The 18,402-nt window shown below is 55.6% G+C and overlaps 1 protein-coding gene across 1 annotated transcript; it reads right to left on the reverse strand.

Moving 5' to 3' along the window:
• Positions 1-1,882: 1,882 nt before the first annotated feature.
• Positions 1,883-17,801, reverse strand: OTUB2 (OTU deubiquitinase, ubiquitin aldehyde binding 2). Its single transcript, XM_040975113.1, has 6 exons — positions 17,640-17,801; positions 7,075-7,170; positions 6,214-6,332; positions 4,271-4,355; positions 3,816-4,010; positions 1,883-2,810 (listed from the first exon to the last, which is right to left on the reverse strand). Exons 1-6 carry the CDS (start codon positions 17,640-17,642, stop codon positions 2,604-2,606), a joined length of 705 nt encoding a protein of 234 aa, XP_040831047.1. The 5' UTR covers positions 17,643-17,801; the 3' UTR covers positions 1,883-2,603.
• Positions 17,802-18,402: the final 601 nt, after the last annotated feature.

The raw sequence follows: 18,402 nt of genomic DNA on the forward strand, positions 1-18,402 counted from the left end.
CAGAAACCATTTTAATGCTAAGAAAGTCACCCAGCTGCACAGGGAAGCTACAGGGCTCAGCCCACAACCCACAAGCCCAGCTCCCAGCATCCCTGTTCTGCTCAAGGTGGCAGTGTGTTTGCCAAGTGGCTTGCCAGGCATTCCCACTATTGGGGAAGCCACAGTCACGCTGGTGTGGCCTGCTAACAAGGGGTGGGGTGCTAAACATCCCATCTGTAGAGCACTTGGTATATCAGGTGTATGTCTCACACATGTACTCTAATCAACTTGAATCAGTGATCCTTAGGTGTGGATACTGTCTCCATTTCACAGATGTGGCACTGGGAACTTGAAGAGGTGACATGACAGGCAAGGTCACACAGCTAGTACGTGTTAAGGCTTGAGATTTGAACCTGGGCAGTGTGGCCCCAGAGCCCATTCTGTGTGCTTAAACTAGGAACCCTGGTCCAAAGCAAAGGCAATGCTCTCCATTGTTAGAGTCCCACTGAGTTTTCCCTCCAGAAAAAGTTGTAAAGACAAACCCTTACAGGAACCAGGCTCCCAGCTTCTGGCTCAGAGGGTGAGGACAGAGAGCCATCTGGAATGTCAGAGTAGCAGTGGGTGACAACACAGGTGGCTGGTACAAGTTCCCGCGTTCTGTCCTCTCCACCCAGTGCTTTCCTTGGGGATTAAATGGAGTGAATATGGTAGGGAAGAGGGCAAAGGATCTGAAAAAGGAAAGCAGACCATGCCAGGGCCCGGGCATTCTGGCCCTAACATGGTAAGGTTGTCTCATAGCTCTGGGGCAGTCCCTTCCGTGCTTGGGCACGCTCTGGTGTGTCAGCACAGCCAAGAAGTCCCAGAGGAAGCGGGTTGGGCTGGTCGGCTGGAGAGCAGGTGTTTCTGAGAGCCCTGTCCAGCCTTGCAAGACTGAGAAGCAGCAGGGCTGCTTCTTCAGGGATGACCCAGGACCCATCTGGCAATCCCTCGGCAGAGCCTGGGACCTCAGTTGGGCACCTGCATGTCCACACACTTCCAGCCTGAGACTGGTCTGGCAGGGACACGGAATGTGGGTTCCTCATCCTTCCAGTGTACTTGTTACAGACCACAGAGCAGGGTGGGACACTGGCAGATTCAGACATGGGGTCGGGCACACGTTCCTGTGGGAAATGGGACAGTGATTTAGCTTGAACTCTTGGGTCCAAGTTCCAGTCAAGCAGTGCGGGACCAGGGTCTTGCCTGGAACTGGGGCACCTTACAATCTAGGTGCTGCTGGCTTCTCAGGAAGACGGGAGTGACAGAAGCCTGGTATCTGAATCAACAGGGCTCTGCTGCCCTGTCCTCCAGTCTGCTTGCCAGCAGCCTCACAGTAGCACCAATAGAGTAAGAAATGCCTGCGGAACGGAACCTGTGAGAAGGTGGCCAACTAAGGGTAGGACCCCAAAGACAGCTGCACACCCTGTACTTCCGCAGGCAGAGGGAGCGATTGCCAGCAACCTGCGCCTGGCCATAGTGTATGTGTGTACCCCCTGGGGCCATGTCACCTGCCAGCCTAGGAGGGAGACCTGAGGCAGCAAGTTGAGGAAGTGACTGAGGGACATGGCCAATGGAAGAATGAGGATGCTGCCGGCCAGGGCCCCAGTGAGGGGGTGGGAGGAGCACAACAGAGGTCCCGTATGGGACTGTCTTCTCTGCACATGCCCAAGGTTTGTCAGCTGTCTAAACTCTTGCCAGTCCTCGAAAGCAACAGAAGGGGAAAGAAACCCAGACAGCCAGCTTTGCCACCCTCTGCTCAGCTCAGCTCATTTCAGCTCAGCTGAGTCAGTGGCTACAGGTGCCTGGACCCAGCCAAGTACCCGGACTCCACTGTTAAGATCTATAGGATAACCACAGCGTCCCGATCTTCAGCTTGTTCAAGCCTTTATCCAGGTGGGGTTGACAGCAGAACCCCCCAGATGTCAGGTAGTTCCAGCCCTGAGAAAGGTGGCAGAGGCCCCAACAATGAGAACTTCATGCTGTAAGGCTAGAGGCCTCTCTCAGCTTTGACCTAGAACTCTTTTTCCTCCTAAAATAAGGGGTGGGAAGACATGTCCATCAGCAGTGCCTTCAGTCAACTGCAGCTCTCACCAAGAAGCTGACCTCAACCACAGCCAGCCCAGCAGTTCTCTTGTCGACCTGGTGATCTCGGCATGGAAGACAGCTGCCCCTGAGCCTTGTCTCCCCCAAAAGGAGAAAGCCCAGTTGCCCCAGGGAGGGGAAACTAAAGGTCCTTGGTTTTATCCACTAGAATGGCAAGAGTCTCCTGAGGAACAAGCAGCTGCAAACAGGGCCGGTGATCTGGCCAGGGTCTCCCAGGAGGCTGAGGGTGTGCAGCGGGGGCCCTGGCTTCCTGGCCCACAGTTAGAAGAAGTTTGACCCTCCATCAAAATAAATACTAAGGAGACCACTAAGTACCATTGTCCACAGCAGGTAGGGTCTCAATCCAGTGGCTTTGCCCAAAAGGCCGTGGATGTTCTTGTTACAGTCTAAATCGCTTTTAGAAAAAAAAAAAATGGAAAAGCCGGAATGTTCCACACAGGATGCAGTCCCTTTAGGTGACAGGTTCCAGTGCATGGCCTAAATAATCAGTGTTTATCGGCTGCATAAAGGATGTTGTAGTGGGATGTTTTATAGAGCAGGTAGACAGAAGGGACGGCAGCCTCGGGGAACACGTGGTGGTTGAGGGCAGTGTCCATCTCGTCCACGTACTCCACCTGCAGGGCGATGTTCAGAGCCTGGGACAGGGCTGTGATCTGGATGTGGTCACATTCCATGGCCATGGGCTCCACCTCCTGCAAGGCCAAAGTGAGCAAGTGAGGTCAGCCCTGGCTCTGCCCTGGGAAGTCATCACACACCCAGGAGGCAGGTGTGTCACCCTCACAGCAGAAAGAGCTAGAAACACTAGAGATGCAAGAATTAGGCTGGATTTGTTTTTTCTTAATTCGAGAGAAGCTCTAGTTGCACTTGAGGAGTCACTGCCTTGGAGGAATTTGTAAAGGGGGCCGGGAATTTTCAAAAGAAGCTTAGGGTTAAAGACACCCTGTTGTGAAGAGATTTCAACCTCACCTGCTTTGAGAAGCTGGGCCAGTAAGTCAGGGGATAGGTGAGTGAGTGGGTGGGTGGGGTATACGTGGTCCAGATGCTGAAGACTGAGTGGAGGGAGGCAGGGTTGGCAGGCTGGGTTCCATGTGCACCCCGACAAGAGGGCAACTGCTCCTTAGTACCGATTGATGTGGCCCCTCCCCAGTCCCAGCCCTTGGGATTTTCAAGAGAAGTCCAGGTTCATGTATGAAAAACCTACCCCACTTTCAAATACTGGCAACTCATTCAATTAAAATCACTAAACCAAGGGTGGAAAACCTTTCTGCAAAGGGCCACCTGGATATTTATAACATCACTTGGGGATCCAGGAAAATCTTCAACCTAAAAATTAGCGAGCTACAGGTCACTGAGTTTTGAGTCCAGCCTGCAGATGCCTTGGCAGGGTCAGACCAGACGATTTTGCAGGCCTGGTAAATGGCCTGTGAGGCAGACCATCCCCACCTCTGCTAAACACAAACACATCCTGAGCAGTTTTGAAAACCAGTCCAGTAAAGGCCAGTCCACACCCTCAGTATGCAGACTTGCAGACTTGCCCCAAGCAAGTCACATCAGGCATGACGTATCTGCTGCTTGCTGACCTAGTGGAGTTTGAACCACACACAGGACACCCATATTCCTGGCTAGGAATGTGAGTGATGGAGAGACACACAAGAGCAGGAGCCGGGGCCAGGGGCTGCTGCGACCTGAGGACCTACGTGAGTGCAGAAGTCTTTGATGTCCATCTCCTCATCAATGAAGTGTCGGAAGAAGTCGGCGCGGTTCCTGATGAAGGCGGAGGTGAGCAGGCGCAGGAACTGCACAATGCGGTCTGAGGAGCCCTGGTCATTGAACACCTTCAGCAGGCTGGACACGGAGCCGTCCTTCTCCACCAGCTCCACCACACTGTGAAACTGCCCACCTCCTGTCAGCCAGGGGGGAGGCGAGCCAGGGCCCGTCCCGGCCCCCAAGGGCCCAGGCTCCTCCCAACTTCCTACCCACACCCCTCTACTGGCTGCCGAGTGAGATTCCCAACCTGAAACTTGGCTAAGCAACCAGTTCAGGACCACAGCCCAGAGGCATGACTGGGCTGCATCACTGCCCGGGTCAACATGGGGTGAAGGAGGCACCTCCTCCCACCACACATCCCCATAGCAGGGTAGAGGGGACTCACAGCATTGAAGAAGTTCCGGAACTTGTGCTCCTCAAAGCCAGCAGCCAGAAGGTCATTTGGGGTCTGTAGCACGCGCTCCTTGAACCTAGAGGACAGGAACTTGGATGCTTAGAGGGAAGCCACAGTGCATCACCAACAGGAGAGGGGCTGGTCCATCTCTCCAAGAGACGTCAGCTTCAGACCCGTGGCCATGCCCCTGCCACCTGCACCTCCCATGCCCTCTGCGTGCTCTCCTTGGGTGTGCCTGCCGGTACTGCTGGGTCCACTCAGGGAGCCCAGTAACTGTGACAAATTGAAGAATTTTGCCTGCCTTGTGTTAATACAGTCATTATTAAAATAATGGAAACTTACAATGGCATTAAGTAAAAGTCCAGAGAAGGTAGAGGGCCCACGCCCATTGTTCCCTAACAACGTACTGTACTGGTTACTTATGCTCTTGAGGTTCTAGGGGCTACTGGGCATGCAAGGTGCATTCGGGCACATGCAAAGCAAGAAGTGGGTGGTTTCTAGTCTACAGGCGAGATGGCCTTCATGTGGTAGTCATCACTGGGGTTGAGCTTCTCCCAGAAGACACCTCGCCAGGCAGCATCTGAAGATGCTTTCAATTGCGGAGGATGTGGGAGAGGTGGGGCCTACTGGGATCTGGTGGACAGGGCAGAGGCTGGGGATGCAGCCGAGAGAGCTGCACTGCACAGGGCAGTCCTGGGGGAGAAGAACCAGCCCACAGCGTCCAGGGACTTGCAGCAGTCAGTGTCTGACGCCAGGGGCCACCCTCGGCCACCAGCACTCAGCTGCTGTGTTTTCTGCTGTGCATGCCACTGGCCAAGTCCTGCGAGGCTGTGAGACCTCCAAGGGGAGTGGAGAAAGGCTTGGCTCTTTGTTCCCCAAATATGGCCCGAGTCCCAGCCCCACTGGCCTCTCCTGAGAATGCAGACTCAGCCCCGCCCCAGGTCTCTGAACAGGAAGCTGCATGCTACAAGCCCATAGCTGGTTGGTGCTGTGGTGCAGGGTTTAAACCACTGCCGAGACACCGGCATCCCATGCCAGAGCATTGGTTCAAGTCCCAGCTGCTCCCCTTGCAATCCAGCTCCCTGATAATGTGAGTGGGAGGGCAACTGAAGATGGCCTAGGTGCTGGGTCTGTGTCACCCATGTGGGAGACTCCCATGGTTCCTGACTCCTGCATTGGCCTGGCTCAACCCACCTGTTGCAGCCACCTGGGGAGTGAATCAGTGGATAAAACCTCTTTCTCTGGTTTCAAATAAATCATATATATATTTAAAAAAACAACAATCCAGGCCTGGCGCGATAGTGTAGTGGTTTAAGTCCTCGCCTTACACGCGCTGGGATCCCATATGGGTGCCGGTTCTAATCCCGGCAGTCCCGCTTCCCATCCAGCTCCCTGCTTGTGGCCTGGGAAAGCAGTCAAGGATGGCCCAAAGCCTTGGGACCCTGTACCCGTGTGAGAGACCTGAAAGAGCTCCTTGCTCCTGGCTTTGGATGGGCGCAGCCCCGGCCATTGCGGTCACTTGGGGAGTGAACCATCGGAGGGAAGATCTTCCTCTCTGTCTCTCCTCCTCTCTGTATATCTGCCTTTCCAATAAAAATAAATAAATCTTAAAAAAACAAAACACAATTTCCTCCAGGCATCAGTGACTCCACACAGATGCACCTTCTGCGTCCTAACCAGGTTCCACTCCGCAGGCCCAGGCTGAGCACGAGTTCCTCAACACACCAGACCAAGATTGCTTGTCTGTTGCAGTGTGGTGTGTGACAAGGGCCTGCCCAGAGCGGCGACCTCACCTGGGCCGACAAAGACCCCCAAGTAAAGCTGAGGACCTGGGAGGTCAGGGAGATCACAGACTTCACTCCGAGCTCCACTGTTTGAGCATCCCCAGAGGCGTTCCCCAGGCAGCCCTTGCAGTCCCTTGCTGCCCCACTCACTTGAGGATCTCTCTGCCCTTGCCCAGCAGGGACTCCAGGTAGGAGTAGCCCAAGGCACGGTAGAAGCAGTTGCCATCCCCTTTGGTCTTCCGGATCGCCGTGAACCTTCTGCTGAGCTCCTGCAGGAGACAAGGACACGTGTGTGCTGCAGCATTCAAGCAAATGCAGCTGGAAACAGCACCGGCCTCATCATTGTTCCCTAGCAACGTGGGCATCTGCACAGCCGGGCTGGGTGTCACGCGTCACCCCAGCATGTGCAGGTACACAATTTCCCATATTGCACTGTTTCTCATCAGAGACATGGCAAGCCCTGGTCATGCATTGTCGCAGCAGGGTAGATCTCAGGGACAGCTGTCCATGGAGCACACTGCCACCTCAGCAGCATGGTCTAGGGAACTCTATAGTTGGCAGGGGTGGGGAGAGGGAATGGGCATGGCTAGTAGAGGACAGGTGGACTGCAGAGTTGGGCACATGGGCAGTGCCCCCAAAGCCTTCACAAGAGGCCTGACCTCCCCTTCCTGCCCCTGACCCCACCAGCAGTGGCCCAGAGTCCCTTCCTGCCCATGGGGCTGCAGGAAGAATTTGGACAGCACAGCCTCATGAGAGGCTCAGAGCTGGCGTGGGCCTATGGGAAGCTGGGGGGCTAACTCCCCAGAAACCCTTGGCCTTAGCTCCAGGGTCCCAGGGCACTGCAGAGCCAGCAGGCACCATTGGGCCTCAGATCTTTGGGCAAGACCCACAGGGGTCCCCAGAGCTCAGTGCTGTGTGTCTGGAAGGGCTGAGGCCACATCAGCTGACAGTGCTGCTTAATCCCAGGCCTTCCAACTGCTTTAGGGCCTCTTCTCCCCCACTCCACCTCACCTGGATTTTCCGCTGGTAAATCCTGTTTTCGGGATGGTCCCGGAGGATTGAGAGGATATCACATTTCTCCGATATTAGGCTGTACGATGTTTCACTCTGAAATACAGGGGCAGGTGAAATGCTATGAGGCTCTCTAAAGCAGCTCACAAGATGTACCTGGCAGACAGCCTCTGATGGTCCCATGGCAGTAAATGACACCTGCCCACACAGACTCACGCCACTGTGTCACGGGCACTGCCTGGCTGGGTCTGTCACACGTCCAGGACAGGGACAGTCAGGAATGGCACCTTCCCAGAGGTATCCGTGGTCACAGGGAAACATCTGGCAACTTACAAATGGCTTCATGGAATGTAATGGAGTGTCATGGAATGTCTCAAACCTAATCCATCTTCACACTGGAAGCAAGACAAGCCCCTGCATTTCCCCTGTTCTTCCTGGCCATCTGGGCACTCTTTCATCCATCCTTTCACCTATCCATGCATCCACCATCTGTCCATCCATCTACCCTTTAATTTACTCAACAATTTCTGGCCCACACCAAGCATGATGTCACACACTGGGAAAACAGAAGTAGTTAAGAACCAGTAGCTCCCTCCACCCAGCCAGGCTCACAGTCCAGAGGAGACACAATGCCACAGATGAGGCCACCAAAAGAGGACATACTATATGGCACCGATGCAGACAGATCTGAGGGTGCCAGGCAGGTCTGAGTTCAGAGACCATAGGGGCCTGCATCCCATACACCATCTAGTGGGTACTGCGACTCTGACTTAAGGCCAATTCCAACCCTCAGGTGAGCCTCCCAGAGTCAGGTAGGAGAAGTCACCTGGCTGGGCAGGGGCAGAGGCCGGAGGAAGCTTCCAGGCCAGTGAGACTGCCAGAGCCATGACTGGGGATGCTTGGCTCAGGGCATCTGGTCCTGCTGTCGGTATCCCTTATTTCACCTGTCCGACTCCCCAGGGCTCATCCCGGAGAGGGCCTGGCCCACAGGAGGGGATGAGATGTTAAATGACTGAATGAAAGTCCATCATACCTCTCTGGCCTCCCTATAATGACCTGAGTCAGACTCGGCCACTCCCTGGAACTCGCATTTTTATACCCTTTTCTTTCTCCCTTTCTGGAGGCACCAAATGTGCCCTCCTTCAGACACGCTGGGGAGAAAGAAAGAGGGTAATTTCCTATAGGAAAAGAAGCACAGAAGGAAGGTCCTATTTCTTTCTCCTTGCTTGTAACTCAGATGCAATGTCTACTTTACAGCAGCCATCCAGTGACAACGAAATTGAAGGCCAACATGTGGAGGATGGTCCAAAGATTTGTGGCTACCATCAGCCCAACAGGGATAACATGATAACAGGCGCCACCCCTGCGTGCCAGCTGCATGCCAGGTTCTGAGACCAGAGCTCTCCTCACTGTCTCAACTAGTTCCCCCAACGACCTTGTGCAGCAAGGCATTGTTATCCCATTCTGCGGCCAGGCCCCTCATGCTGGGAAGTGGGGAGTACAGATCAAAGTGCCTCTGAAGCCCCAGGACTGGGCAGAGTCCAGAGTGCAAAGCCAGGACACAGCACCCCGGAATACTTACGCAGGGCATGGGGGCCCCTGCCCTCCCTGACCAGTAGACTACACGGTCCTCCCAGCTCACCCTAGAGGCTCACCTAGAGTGTGCGTGGCACCATTTTGTGGCCAGTCACAAAATGCCAGGGCCAGCCTGCCCGTGCTGCCCACACACAGCCCTGGCTTCTGCCTCAAGGACACCTGCGGGAAAGGTCACGGTCTTACCCTTTCCTCTGCGTCATGCCCTCTAACCATGGGTCGGAGGAAACAGGCTCAGAGCAAGTCCCGGACCTATTTCTGTTTGTGCCTGGTGGGACTTCACTGCAGGACTCCTCCCCGGCCTCACAGAGGATCAGTGTGCCCCTTGTAAGAGCCAAGGTGCAAAAGCAAAGCCACGCCAGCATCTTCCAGAACCAGGGGCTAGAGAGCAGAACAGCCGCCTGTGTCAGCCGGGCACTCCCAAGAGCTCATGTAGGGAAACGGACTTTGTGAAACCACATGAAGCTTTTTTGGTAGCACGGATGGTCCATGAACTCTGAAGACTCCACTTCTGCTTGTGCTTTGCCTGCCTCCAAACCAAACCAAAAAGCCAAACCATGATGCCAGGGCCCAGGAGGCGGGAGCTGTGTTTGCCCAAAGTGGCTTCTGCGTGGACGGGAGGGAGCCTTAGGAACTCACCGCACAGGTGCCCGCCCATATCCCTGCCGGTGACAGCCAGCAGGACAGGTGCTAGCCATGGGTCAGGAGATGAGGGAGGCAGCTCCTGCCAGAAGGCCAGTCTGGGTTTCCAGCTGCCATTTTAGCTTTCCTGACAGACTGACTTTAGAGATAGAATATCAAAAGCAACTCCGAGCCCTCGCAGCTGCTGCCTCCCGGAGTGCAGCCTGCCACGCCCTGGGTTCCAGGGATGTCTGGCTAGCAGCAGCCTCAGGACAGAGTCCTCCCCTTCACCCCATGCCTGCTCCTCCTCGCTGCGTCCTAGGCTCTGCAGGTGGTCTCTATGTTGTGAAGATCTTCTCAATCACTGTGAAGTAATATACACAAGAGGCACTGTAGCAACCATCGGTCAGTGTACAAGCAGGTGGCACCTGGTACCACAGCCTGCTCAAGGTCTCCAGCACTCCCTCATCCTCTCCGGCAGGAATGCCACCCTGGCCCTGCCCCCTCAGGTCCTGGCCTCACTACCCAACTTGTCCATATCTAGGAATCTCTCTGCTCTAGCTCTCTCATACAGATGTAGCGGTCCTTTACTTTTCTAGATTTGTGAATTAATTCATTTAAAAGATGACATGACAAATGTCGAGGAAAGAGATCTTCCACTCACTGGTCCCCTCTAAGGCCAAAGCCAGGAACCCTACATCTGGGTCTCCCACTTTGGCTGTCTTCCCAGGCACACTAGTGGGGAGCTGGATCAGAAGTGAAGCAGCTGGGACTCGAACCAATGTTCATATGGGAAGCTGGCTTCAGTGACAGCTTACCTCAATATCTGTGCATGGACCAGTGGTTTAAATCTTCACACATGTCACCCTAGAGACATGGGAGGGTCCCCCTGTCCTTCCTCCTTACTCCTTAGGATCCACCCCTGCTGATGAACACTCCTGGGGTTGATGCCTCGGGCTAACTCCAGCCTCCCTTCTAGTCCCAGATGTGCTGGATCAGGGCACCTGGCAGGGTGAGCACGTTTGCCCACTGGCCACTCAGGAGCCTGTCTGGACACCTCCACGATGATCTGCCTGCATGAGGAGTCCTGACCCTGGGCAGTGAGACTAGATTCGACCTCTCCTTCACTCACCTGCTGCTGTCCAAGGTGTCTCCTAAGAGTCCCCAGCCCGGCATTACAGATGGGGCTGGGTCTTCAGAGGGATGCTCGTGGCAGGTCTTTCCATCCCTGGAGGCGTTGCCCCAGAAAGTCAGTTGGCTCTCCTGGGACCCTGAGTAGGGCCCATCCTCCTTGGCAAGTCCCTCTGATACCAAGGTTCTCTTCCTCACATGTGCTCCTGCCACTGGGATGTCACTTGTTTTGAGGTCCTCCCAGAGCCAGCTGAGTGGACATCACACCCTGAACCTCCAGCCCTCTGAGCCATATGCCTGTCATGTCTATTACGTGAACTAGCCACCAGGTATTTTGTTATAGCCCTGGAAAGCAGACAAATCCTTGAGCCCGCAGAGCAGGTACAACACTCTGGGTTTGACCTTGGCTGACAGTGCCTGGGGTCTGCAGATGTCCAGGGTGTAATGGAGAACGAACAGATGGGCAGGCTGTGCCTGACTAGCCTGTCTGACCTCATTAGCCTCTTTAATGGCCAGTTTGCAAATAGGCACTAATTAATGAAGTTGGACAGACGGCACCTTGGCCCGGAAGCAATTTTTGGCAGATCAAGGCAAGAGCACGTTTCCCAATAGACGGGCCTGAGACTCATGCCCCTGCCTGTGAGGCCTCCATTCACATTGCCTCGTCCAGGGCCTCTACAGGCACCTGCAGCTCAGGTTCCCGGGCACTGATGGGGCCTGCCAGCTGTGTCTCCTTTGAGGCTGCCCTGGCATGCCTGACGCAGGCTGGGAAGCAGCCTCGCTTGCCAGGCCCAGCCTAGGAGCCACAGCCCCACTCTGGTCAAGGCTACCAGTCCTGCCCAAAGGAGGCTCACCTGCCAGCAGGACCTGGGTCAGTGCCCAGCCATGTTCTGTTCTCAGAAAGATCCAGTCGCTTTGAAAGGTTCACCAGTCTTACCCATCTGGGGCTGGCATCTCAACGTGGGCTATGACGGCAGCTGGTGGCCTGTTACATCTGCCTTAGGGGTGGTTGGTGTTGTGGTACAGCAGGTTAAGCCACTGCCTATAATGCCAGCCTCCCTTACAGGTGCCAGTTTGAGTCCTGGTTACTTCAGTTCCATGCCTACGGCTTGAGAAAACAGAAGAGGATGACTCAGCTCAGTCTTTTGGTCCCTGCACCCACACTGGAGACCCATATAAAGCTCTTGGATTCTGGCTGCAGCCTGGCCCAGCCTTGGCCATCGTCACCATCCTGGGAGTGAATCAGCAGGTGGGAGATCTCTCTGTGTCTCTCCTTCTCTCTGTAACTCTGCCTTCCCAATAAAATAATTCAAACTTTAACACAAATTCTGCCTTGGAGTGTGATGTACAATAAGCACATGGAATGTGTCATGTAACACACATATGGAGTATGACGTGTAAAGCTGGTGTGACACGTGTCACACATATGGCACATGACACTGACGGACAGGTGGACTACGACCTGTACTACAGCGCATATGGAGTAGAGCTGTAGTACATGTGTTGGATACTGCATGTTACACAAGCATGGTGTGGGATGTGTGATAAATGTATGGCATGTGACATGTGATACACACAGCAGCACACCCTGGATCCAGGGGAGACCTGTCACCCCATGTGGGTCTCCCACAGCTGCTGTTACAGATCAGTGCACATGTCTGTTCTCTCGTGCCAGAGGCCAGGAGCTGAAAACAGGGCTTGCACGGCTGAGTCAAGATGGACATAAGCCATGTACCCCCTGGCTCCTGGCCCCCTGCTGGCACCCATGACTCTGACTGTTATACCTCGCACCCACCCACGTGGACTGCTCAGGGTAATCTCTAATCCTTTGCAAAATCCTTCTCACCATGGTAACAGGCTGTGGACACTGTGGTGGGAGTTGGCCAGCCGACTCATACCCCTTTTTTCTTTTCCTAGCTAGAAAATCAGAGGAGACTGCATCTCTGGTCCCCCACAGCCTGATCACTGTAGGTGGTTAGCTTCACAGAGACCCTGAGCCTGGGTGCTGGCCCCCTCCTTCGATGCCTGGACTCACACAACTTCCTGCCAGAGGACCCCCGGGGCTCCAGCTCTGGCCCCTGTGATGACCAAGCAGCATCCCTGAGCGTTCTCTCACTGTACCCCAGCCCCTTCCCTCCTGGGCTCCCTGAAATGCCCCTTCTGCCAGCCAGAGCTCACCCCCCCAGGCCTGGGAACCTCCCTCCACGTTTTCCTCTGTCAGATCCAATCTGAGTCACTATCCTCTTCACTCGCAAGATGCAGCAACAAACAGACTGACCTTCTGGCTTCCACTCCCACCTCCATCCTGATCCATTCTCCAAAGGCACACCCTTTCTTAACTAACCTCCGCTATGGACTGAGTATCTGTATCCTCCCAACCTCGCGACGACATGGCCAGCATAGCTGTATTAAAAGTCAGGGACTTCAGCAGGTATTTGGGGTGCAACTCAGCCCCGATGAATGCTCCTATGCTTCCCTGGGAAGCAGTGGAGGACGGCCCAAAGCCTTGGGACCCTGCACCCATGTGGGAGACCTAGAAGAAACTCCTCGCCTCTAGCTTCAGATTAATTAGCTCTGGTTGTTGTGGCCACTTGGGGACTGAACCAGCAAACGGAATCTTTCCCTCTGTCTCTCCTTCTCTTCATAAATCTGATCTGCCTTTCCAATAAAATTAAATAAATCTTGAAAAAAAATGTTAATAATTTGATATGCAGAACTACAGAGGGAGAAAGAGCGATGGAGAGAGGCCTTCCTACTCTGTGTCTCCCAGGGGCCCAAACACTTGGACCATCTTCTGCTGCTTTCCCAGGCACGTTAGCAGGGAGCTGGATTGGAAATGGAGCAGCTGGTACTCAAACCAGTGCTCATACGGCATGTGGTGCTACAGGTGTCAGAGGCTTAGTCTGACATGCCATGGTGCCGGCCCCACATGATGCTGCCTTTTATCATGGTGGGATGCAGCAAGAAGCCCACTGCATGTACCAGCTCCATGATGTTGGGCCTCTCACTTCCAAACACCTTCCTGTTTACCATAAACTTCCCAGTCTGCAGCACTCTGTCACAGAAGCACAGCCAGACTAAGACATAAACCTGGTCCCAGCAGTGGGTGCTGCTTAGCAGTGCCTAAGACTGCAAAAGTAGTCATTGGGTTTGTCATCGAGTGATGGCAGATGCTGGTTGCTGCTGGGGCTGGCACTTTCCAGGTGCTTCTCCCTAGAGGAAATACTGATAGAAATGGGCCATAATGGCCAGGCTGATGAGGTGGGACAGAAAGTTCTTCCATTTTACTTGCTGTGTTTTAAAAAGTTTACTTACTGGACCTGTGGTTCGGTCAGTTAATCCTTCCCTTGTAAATGCCAGCATCTCATATAGGTGCTGGTTCATGTCCCAGCTACTCTACTTCCCTTCCAGCTCCCTGATTATTACCTAAGAAAGCAGTGGAGGAAGGCCTAAAGCCTTGAGCCCCTGCACCTGCATAGGAGACCCAGAAGTTCCTGACTCCTGGCCTCAGTGCTGGCCATTGCAACTCTTCAGGGAGTGAACCAATAGATTGATATTTTTATCTCCCCTTCTCTTTCTGTAAATCTAACAAAAATAAAAATAAATCTAAAGAAGAAGAGGAAGGAAAAGAAAGCTCCTGCTTTCACCCCTGCCACCATGGCGGAAGTGCACCTACCCTGTGCCCTCCCCTACTCTCTGCTGAGTGACCTTCCATATGGTATGATGTGGCGAGAAGCCCTCAGCCAGCACAGTGCCCCAGGACTGGGCCTCCTTCCTGGGCTCCAGACCCACAGGCCAGGGGGCTTCATGGAAAGCTCTGGTCTGTGGTATTCAGGGGGCAGCAGTGTAGGACAGACTAAGACGGTCTCAAATGGTTTCCTCAAACTGGGTGAGGACATGACCACAGATGACCTGCAGGGCTGGCCCCTTGGGTCCCCTTAGTTCCAGCCACCCCAGCCCTCTCCTTGTCGCTCCCTCAAGACCCACCCGGGTCCAGCTCAGAGCCTTTGTACATGCTGCTCCTGCAAGCTGGACTGCCCCTGCCTCTCCACCTGCCCGAGCTGATATCACCTCCTCAGAGATGCCCTCCAGCTCCCCTCTCCTCTTTCCCCATCCCCTGACCAGGGCCTGACCTGATGGAGGGTCCCCTGTTTCTGCTCTGTCCTCCTCTGGAAGGCTGTCAGCCCCACGTGGGCAGTGACTTGGCCTTTCCCCAGGTGCTGGCACAGCACTCATCCTCTAGAAATGTGCTCAGACAGGCCAGTGTTGTGGCCCAGCGAGTTAAACTGCTAATTGCGAGGCCAGCATGCCATTCAAATGCCAGTTCAAGTCCCGGCTGCTCTGCTCTGACTTCATCCCTGCTGCTGCTCCTGGGAGAGCAGCAGGGGATGGCCCACAGGCTGGGGCCCCTGTACCCACAAAGCCCTACATGGGGCTCCAGGCTCCTGGCTTTGGCCGGGCTCAGCCCTGGCAGTTGAGGCCAATATAGGGAGTAAATCAGCAGATGGGAGATCTCTCACTCTCTCTCTGTATCACTATGCCTTTCAATTAAAATACATCTTCAAAAAATCAAGCATGTGTGCTGAGTGCCATGGGGCAAGCTGTGTCCCCAAACTGCGTAAGTTGAAGCCTTCACTGCAGAATTCTGAACAGGATCTGATTCAAGAATAGGGTCATTGTGGCTGTCCTGACTGGGGTGGGTCCCCAATCCCACAGGACCTGTGGCATCCTCACCAGAGGGGACAGCGGTACACAGCAGAACAGCCGAGAGAACCCAGGACACGTCCCTCCCCAGCGCCTTCATGGGCAGCACAGCCTTGCCCAGCCTTGACCTTGGCTTTCTGAAGTTCTCTGTCTACTGCTCTGTGGCCCCTGGGCAGACCAGCATGGCAAGTGGCAAAGGAATGAGCAGGTCTTCCCCTCCAGCGCTGTGTCCATTGCTGGAGGGACAGTCCATGCTAGTCACGTCTGATTGGTCAAAGACAGGCTGTGGCTCCCAGGCCCCTGCGGAACCCCAGGCTTCAGCAACAGTATGCCGAGCCCTTCCCTCAACCACCCCCCCCCCCGGCCCGGCTTCTCTCCACTTCTGAAGAACTGACACCTTTCTCAGAACACCCCACGCCTGACCTGTGACCCCTCATCACCCTGCTCAGAAAACTCTACTCCTCCAATCCTTCCAGAACACTCCTGGACATCCTTCTATACCCAATCCTTCCCAGACACTCCCCGCCCCTCAGAGAACACTGACTTCCTGTTGGGCTCCTCACAGGCCATGACCCATAGCCAGAGGGCTCCTGTGTCCAGCCATGACCTGGCCAGCAGTAGTCTGGAGTCCTGGGCAGGACAGAGCACACACCTGGTCTCTCTGAGCCCAGTCCAGCTCAGCCAGATGGGGTACCAGCAGGGCTTATCTGACAAACGACAGAACACAGCAGAACAGGACCATTCTGCCAGTTGGGTCCGACCCTGGTGATCAGTCACCAAATGTCACCCAAACTTGGAGGAAGCACAGACCCTTCCTGGTCAGCAGCCCCCGTCAGTGGCAGTCCCATGTTTACTGTCCGTCCCCGACCTTGGCCTGTAGCTGAGATCCACCCTTAAGTTTAGGCCAGGGCATCTGAGATAGGAGAGTGAAGAAAATGCTTCCCAGGGACATGTTCACCTGTCCCCACCCCGACACTTACTACTACCCACACCACACAGGCTTCACAAGCTGAAAAGACCACCACGTGGTCCGTGGTGCCTTGTGAGCCCGAGAGAGCCTTCATGTGTCTGCCTGCTCCTCATGGCTCTCAGCGGGTGCCCTGTTTGGTTGCCAGGCACTGTACCCATCCTGGAGACTCCCAGGTCCCCATGAGGGGCAAAGGCTTGGTGCACTGGGCCCATCTGGCCTCTAACTTGGGAGGGTCCAGCAGGTGTGAGGCAACTGGCAGTGGCTTCCCAGGGTAGAAGAGTCCCAGGCCCTTACTCAGGCTGGTCCTAGGGCATGCCAACCTTCAGTTCCTGTCCCAGAGGGTGATGCAACACAGCCAGGTAAGCCCTTGGGCCCCCAGTAGAAGCAGGAAACTGGGCACTGCCCAGATGCCCAGAGGCCCCTGGCCACACCTCGGTAGCAGGTTGGACTGCCCTGGATAGCCCAACTCAGGTGCCCTGGCCACCCCCGCCAGGCTCAGAACTTGCCAGGAAGTGCCCAGGCTCCAATCCATGCCCCAGCCCCACAGCATCCTGCACTGGTGTCCCAGTCAAGGGAAGGAGGAAGCCCAGCTCGAAGGCCCAGGCACCTGTACATACCCACGCCCATCGTGTGACTGGAGAGCTTGGGGCTCCGCACCGTCCCCGGGGAGCAAAATGGACCCAGCACAACCTCAAGCATCCCAAGCTGAGGTGAGATGGCTGATTCAGAGCTGTGGGACTCCAAGCCACACTGCCTGCACACCCAGCCCCCTGGGAGCCTCCCACCCAGCTGCAGGACCTGGAGAGCCGCCCACACCCAGCTCCCCAGGGGCAACCTGGGACTTGGGTGGATTCAACACAGAAAGCTCTAGTCCAAGAACCCTTCCCTCACTGGTCTGTTTCCCACCCTGGCTTAGAGGATCTCCCTTGGTCCTTTCTGCTTCACGGGAGTCTGGCTCAGCAGTTTCTGGGAGCTCCCCCCAACTCATATCAGCCTCTGCCTGTGGATCTTAAAGACGTGGAGACACCCAGGATGGAGTAGGTCTGCTGCAACACATAGGGACAGGCGACCTGGCCACCCAAGTAGCCTCTGGGGTCACTCACCCAGCTGACCAGAGCTGGGGACGCGGGAAGTTAGAGGCTGAGTAAGGTGGTCTTCTAGTGACAGCGGGGACCTCGGATGGGTGGGGCCGGGAGCTACCTATTAGGGGCGCCTAACAAAGAGGGGACCACCCGCAGCTCTGGAACCTCCCAGTCCCCGCTCCAGCCCAGCGCGCCTACCTGGGGAGGTCTCGGGCCCGGGCAGCGAGCTGACCTGGATCTCCCTAGTGGGCCGCGCGCGGGGGACGGAGGAACGCGCCCCGGGGACGCCACACTCGCAGGGATCCGAAAACCACAGGGACCGCATGGGGCGGAATCCAGCGCCCGAACCCCCGCCGGCCTGCCAGTGCACATGCGTCCTGGCGGCGACCCCGCCCACAGTAGCCCCTTCCCACTGCCCCCCGATGGCGTCCCCTTCCCCCCCCCCCCCCCCCCCGACCACTGACCATAGTGACCGGAGCCGCTGGGCCAGGTTCCGCTCCGGAGAGGAGCGACCCGGCGCCGGAGGAAGCCTCGGGAGGTGCTGGCCGGCTCCGCCGTTGGGTCGGGCGGCGGGGACCTCGAGGGCGTGGGGGGCGAGTGGGGAATACACCCGACCGCTCCGCAAGCCAAAGGTTAGCCCTCCACTGTGTCCCAGCAAGACACACGCCCCCGCGATCGACGTCGCAAGCGGGCAATCAAAAGCCGGGACACTGGACGTCACAGAAAGTGGGTGGGACTTTACGCGGTGTCAGCCTATGCTTTAGGGCCCAGATGACAGGGTACCGCCCCCCTTTTAAAGCCACAGAAAGCTTTTAACTAGCTAAGGAGTTAGCCCAACCCAGAGAGTCGGATCCGCGTTTGTAAAGGCTTCCGACCCAAGCTGCAAACTGAAGTCTACTGGCCGGCTAGTTGGCCTTCATTAATCCACGAACAAGGTCACCAGGAATACAGTTTGCTCCAGATCGGAGGGCGCGCACTTAGGGAACACGTGTGCGGTGACTTAAACTTACCCGGGTGGCTTCCAAATAATATTCTATCAGTCCAACTCGGGCATCAGCAGTCATCACGCTCCCCAATTAAAGCTTGTCGCGGGAATGCACGTCCGGGGTAGCCGACGCTGTGGCTGCCCGGCTGTCCTTGAGGTATACACTTGGAAGCAGGTGCGGGTGAGTCACTGCGTGCAAGCTCGTTACCCCAGCCCCAAGCAGGGGCACGCTGGCCATCCTC

This window comes from Ochotona curzoniae, unplaced genomic scaffold (genome assembly GCF_017591425.1).
Source record: "Ochotona curzoniae isolate NIBS_2020 unplaced genomic scaffold, NIBS_Ocur_1.0 contig_2688, whole genome shotgun sequence".
In the NCBI taxonomy this organism is placed as follows: domain Eukaryota; kingdom Metazoa; phylum Chordata; class Mammalia; order Lagomorpha; family Ochotonidae; genus Ochotona; species Ochotona curzoniae.

Bases quoted from the DNA above. Each gene is read 5' to 3' on its own strand.
- OTUB2 (XM_040975113.1), bottom strand. The intron at 4,011-4,270 runs GTGAGTCCCCTC...GGAGGTGGGCAG, and splicing joins TCCGGAACTTCTTCAATGCT to TTTCACAGTGTGGTGGAGCT. The intron at 2,811-3,815 runs GTAGGTCCTCAG...TTGGCCTTGCAG, and splicing joins TCAAAGACTTCTGCACTCAC to GAGGTGGAGCCCATGGCCAT.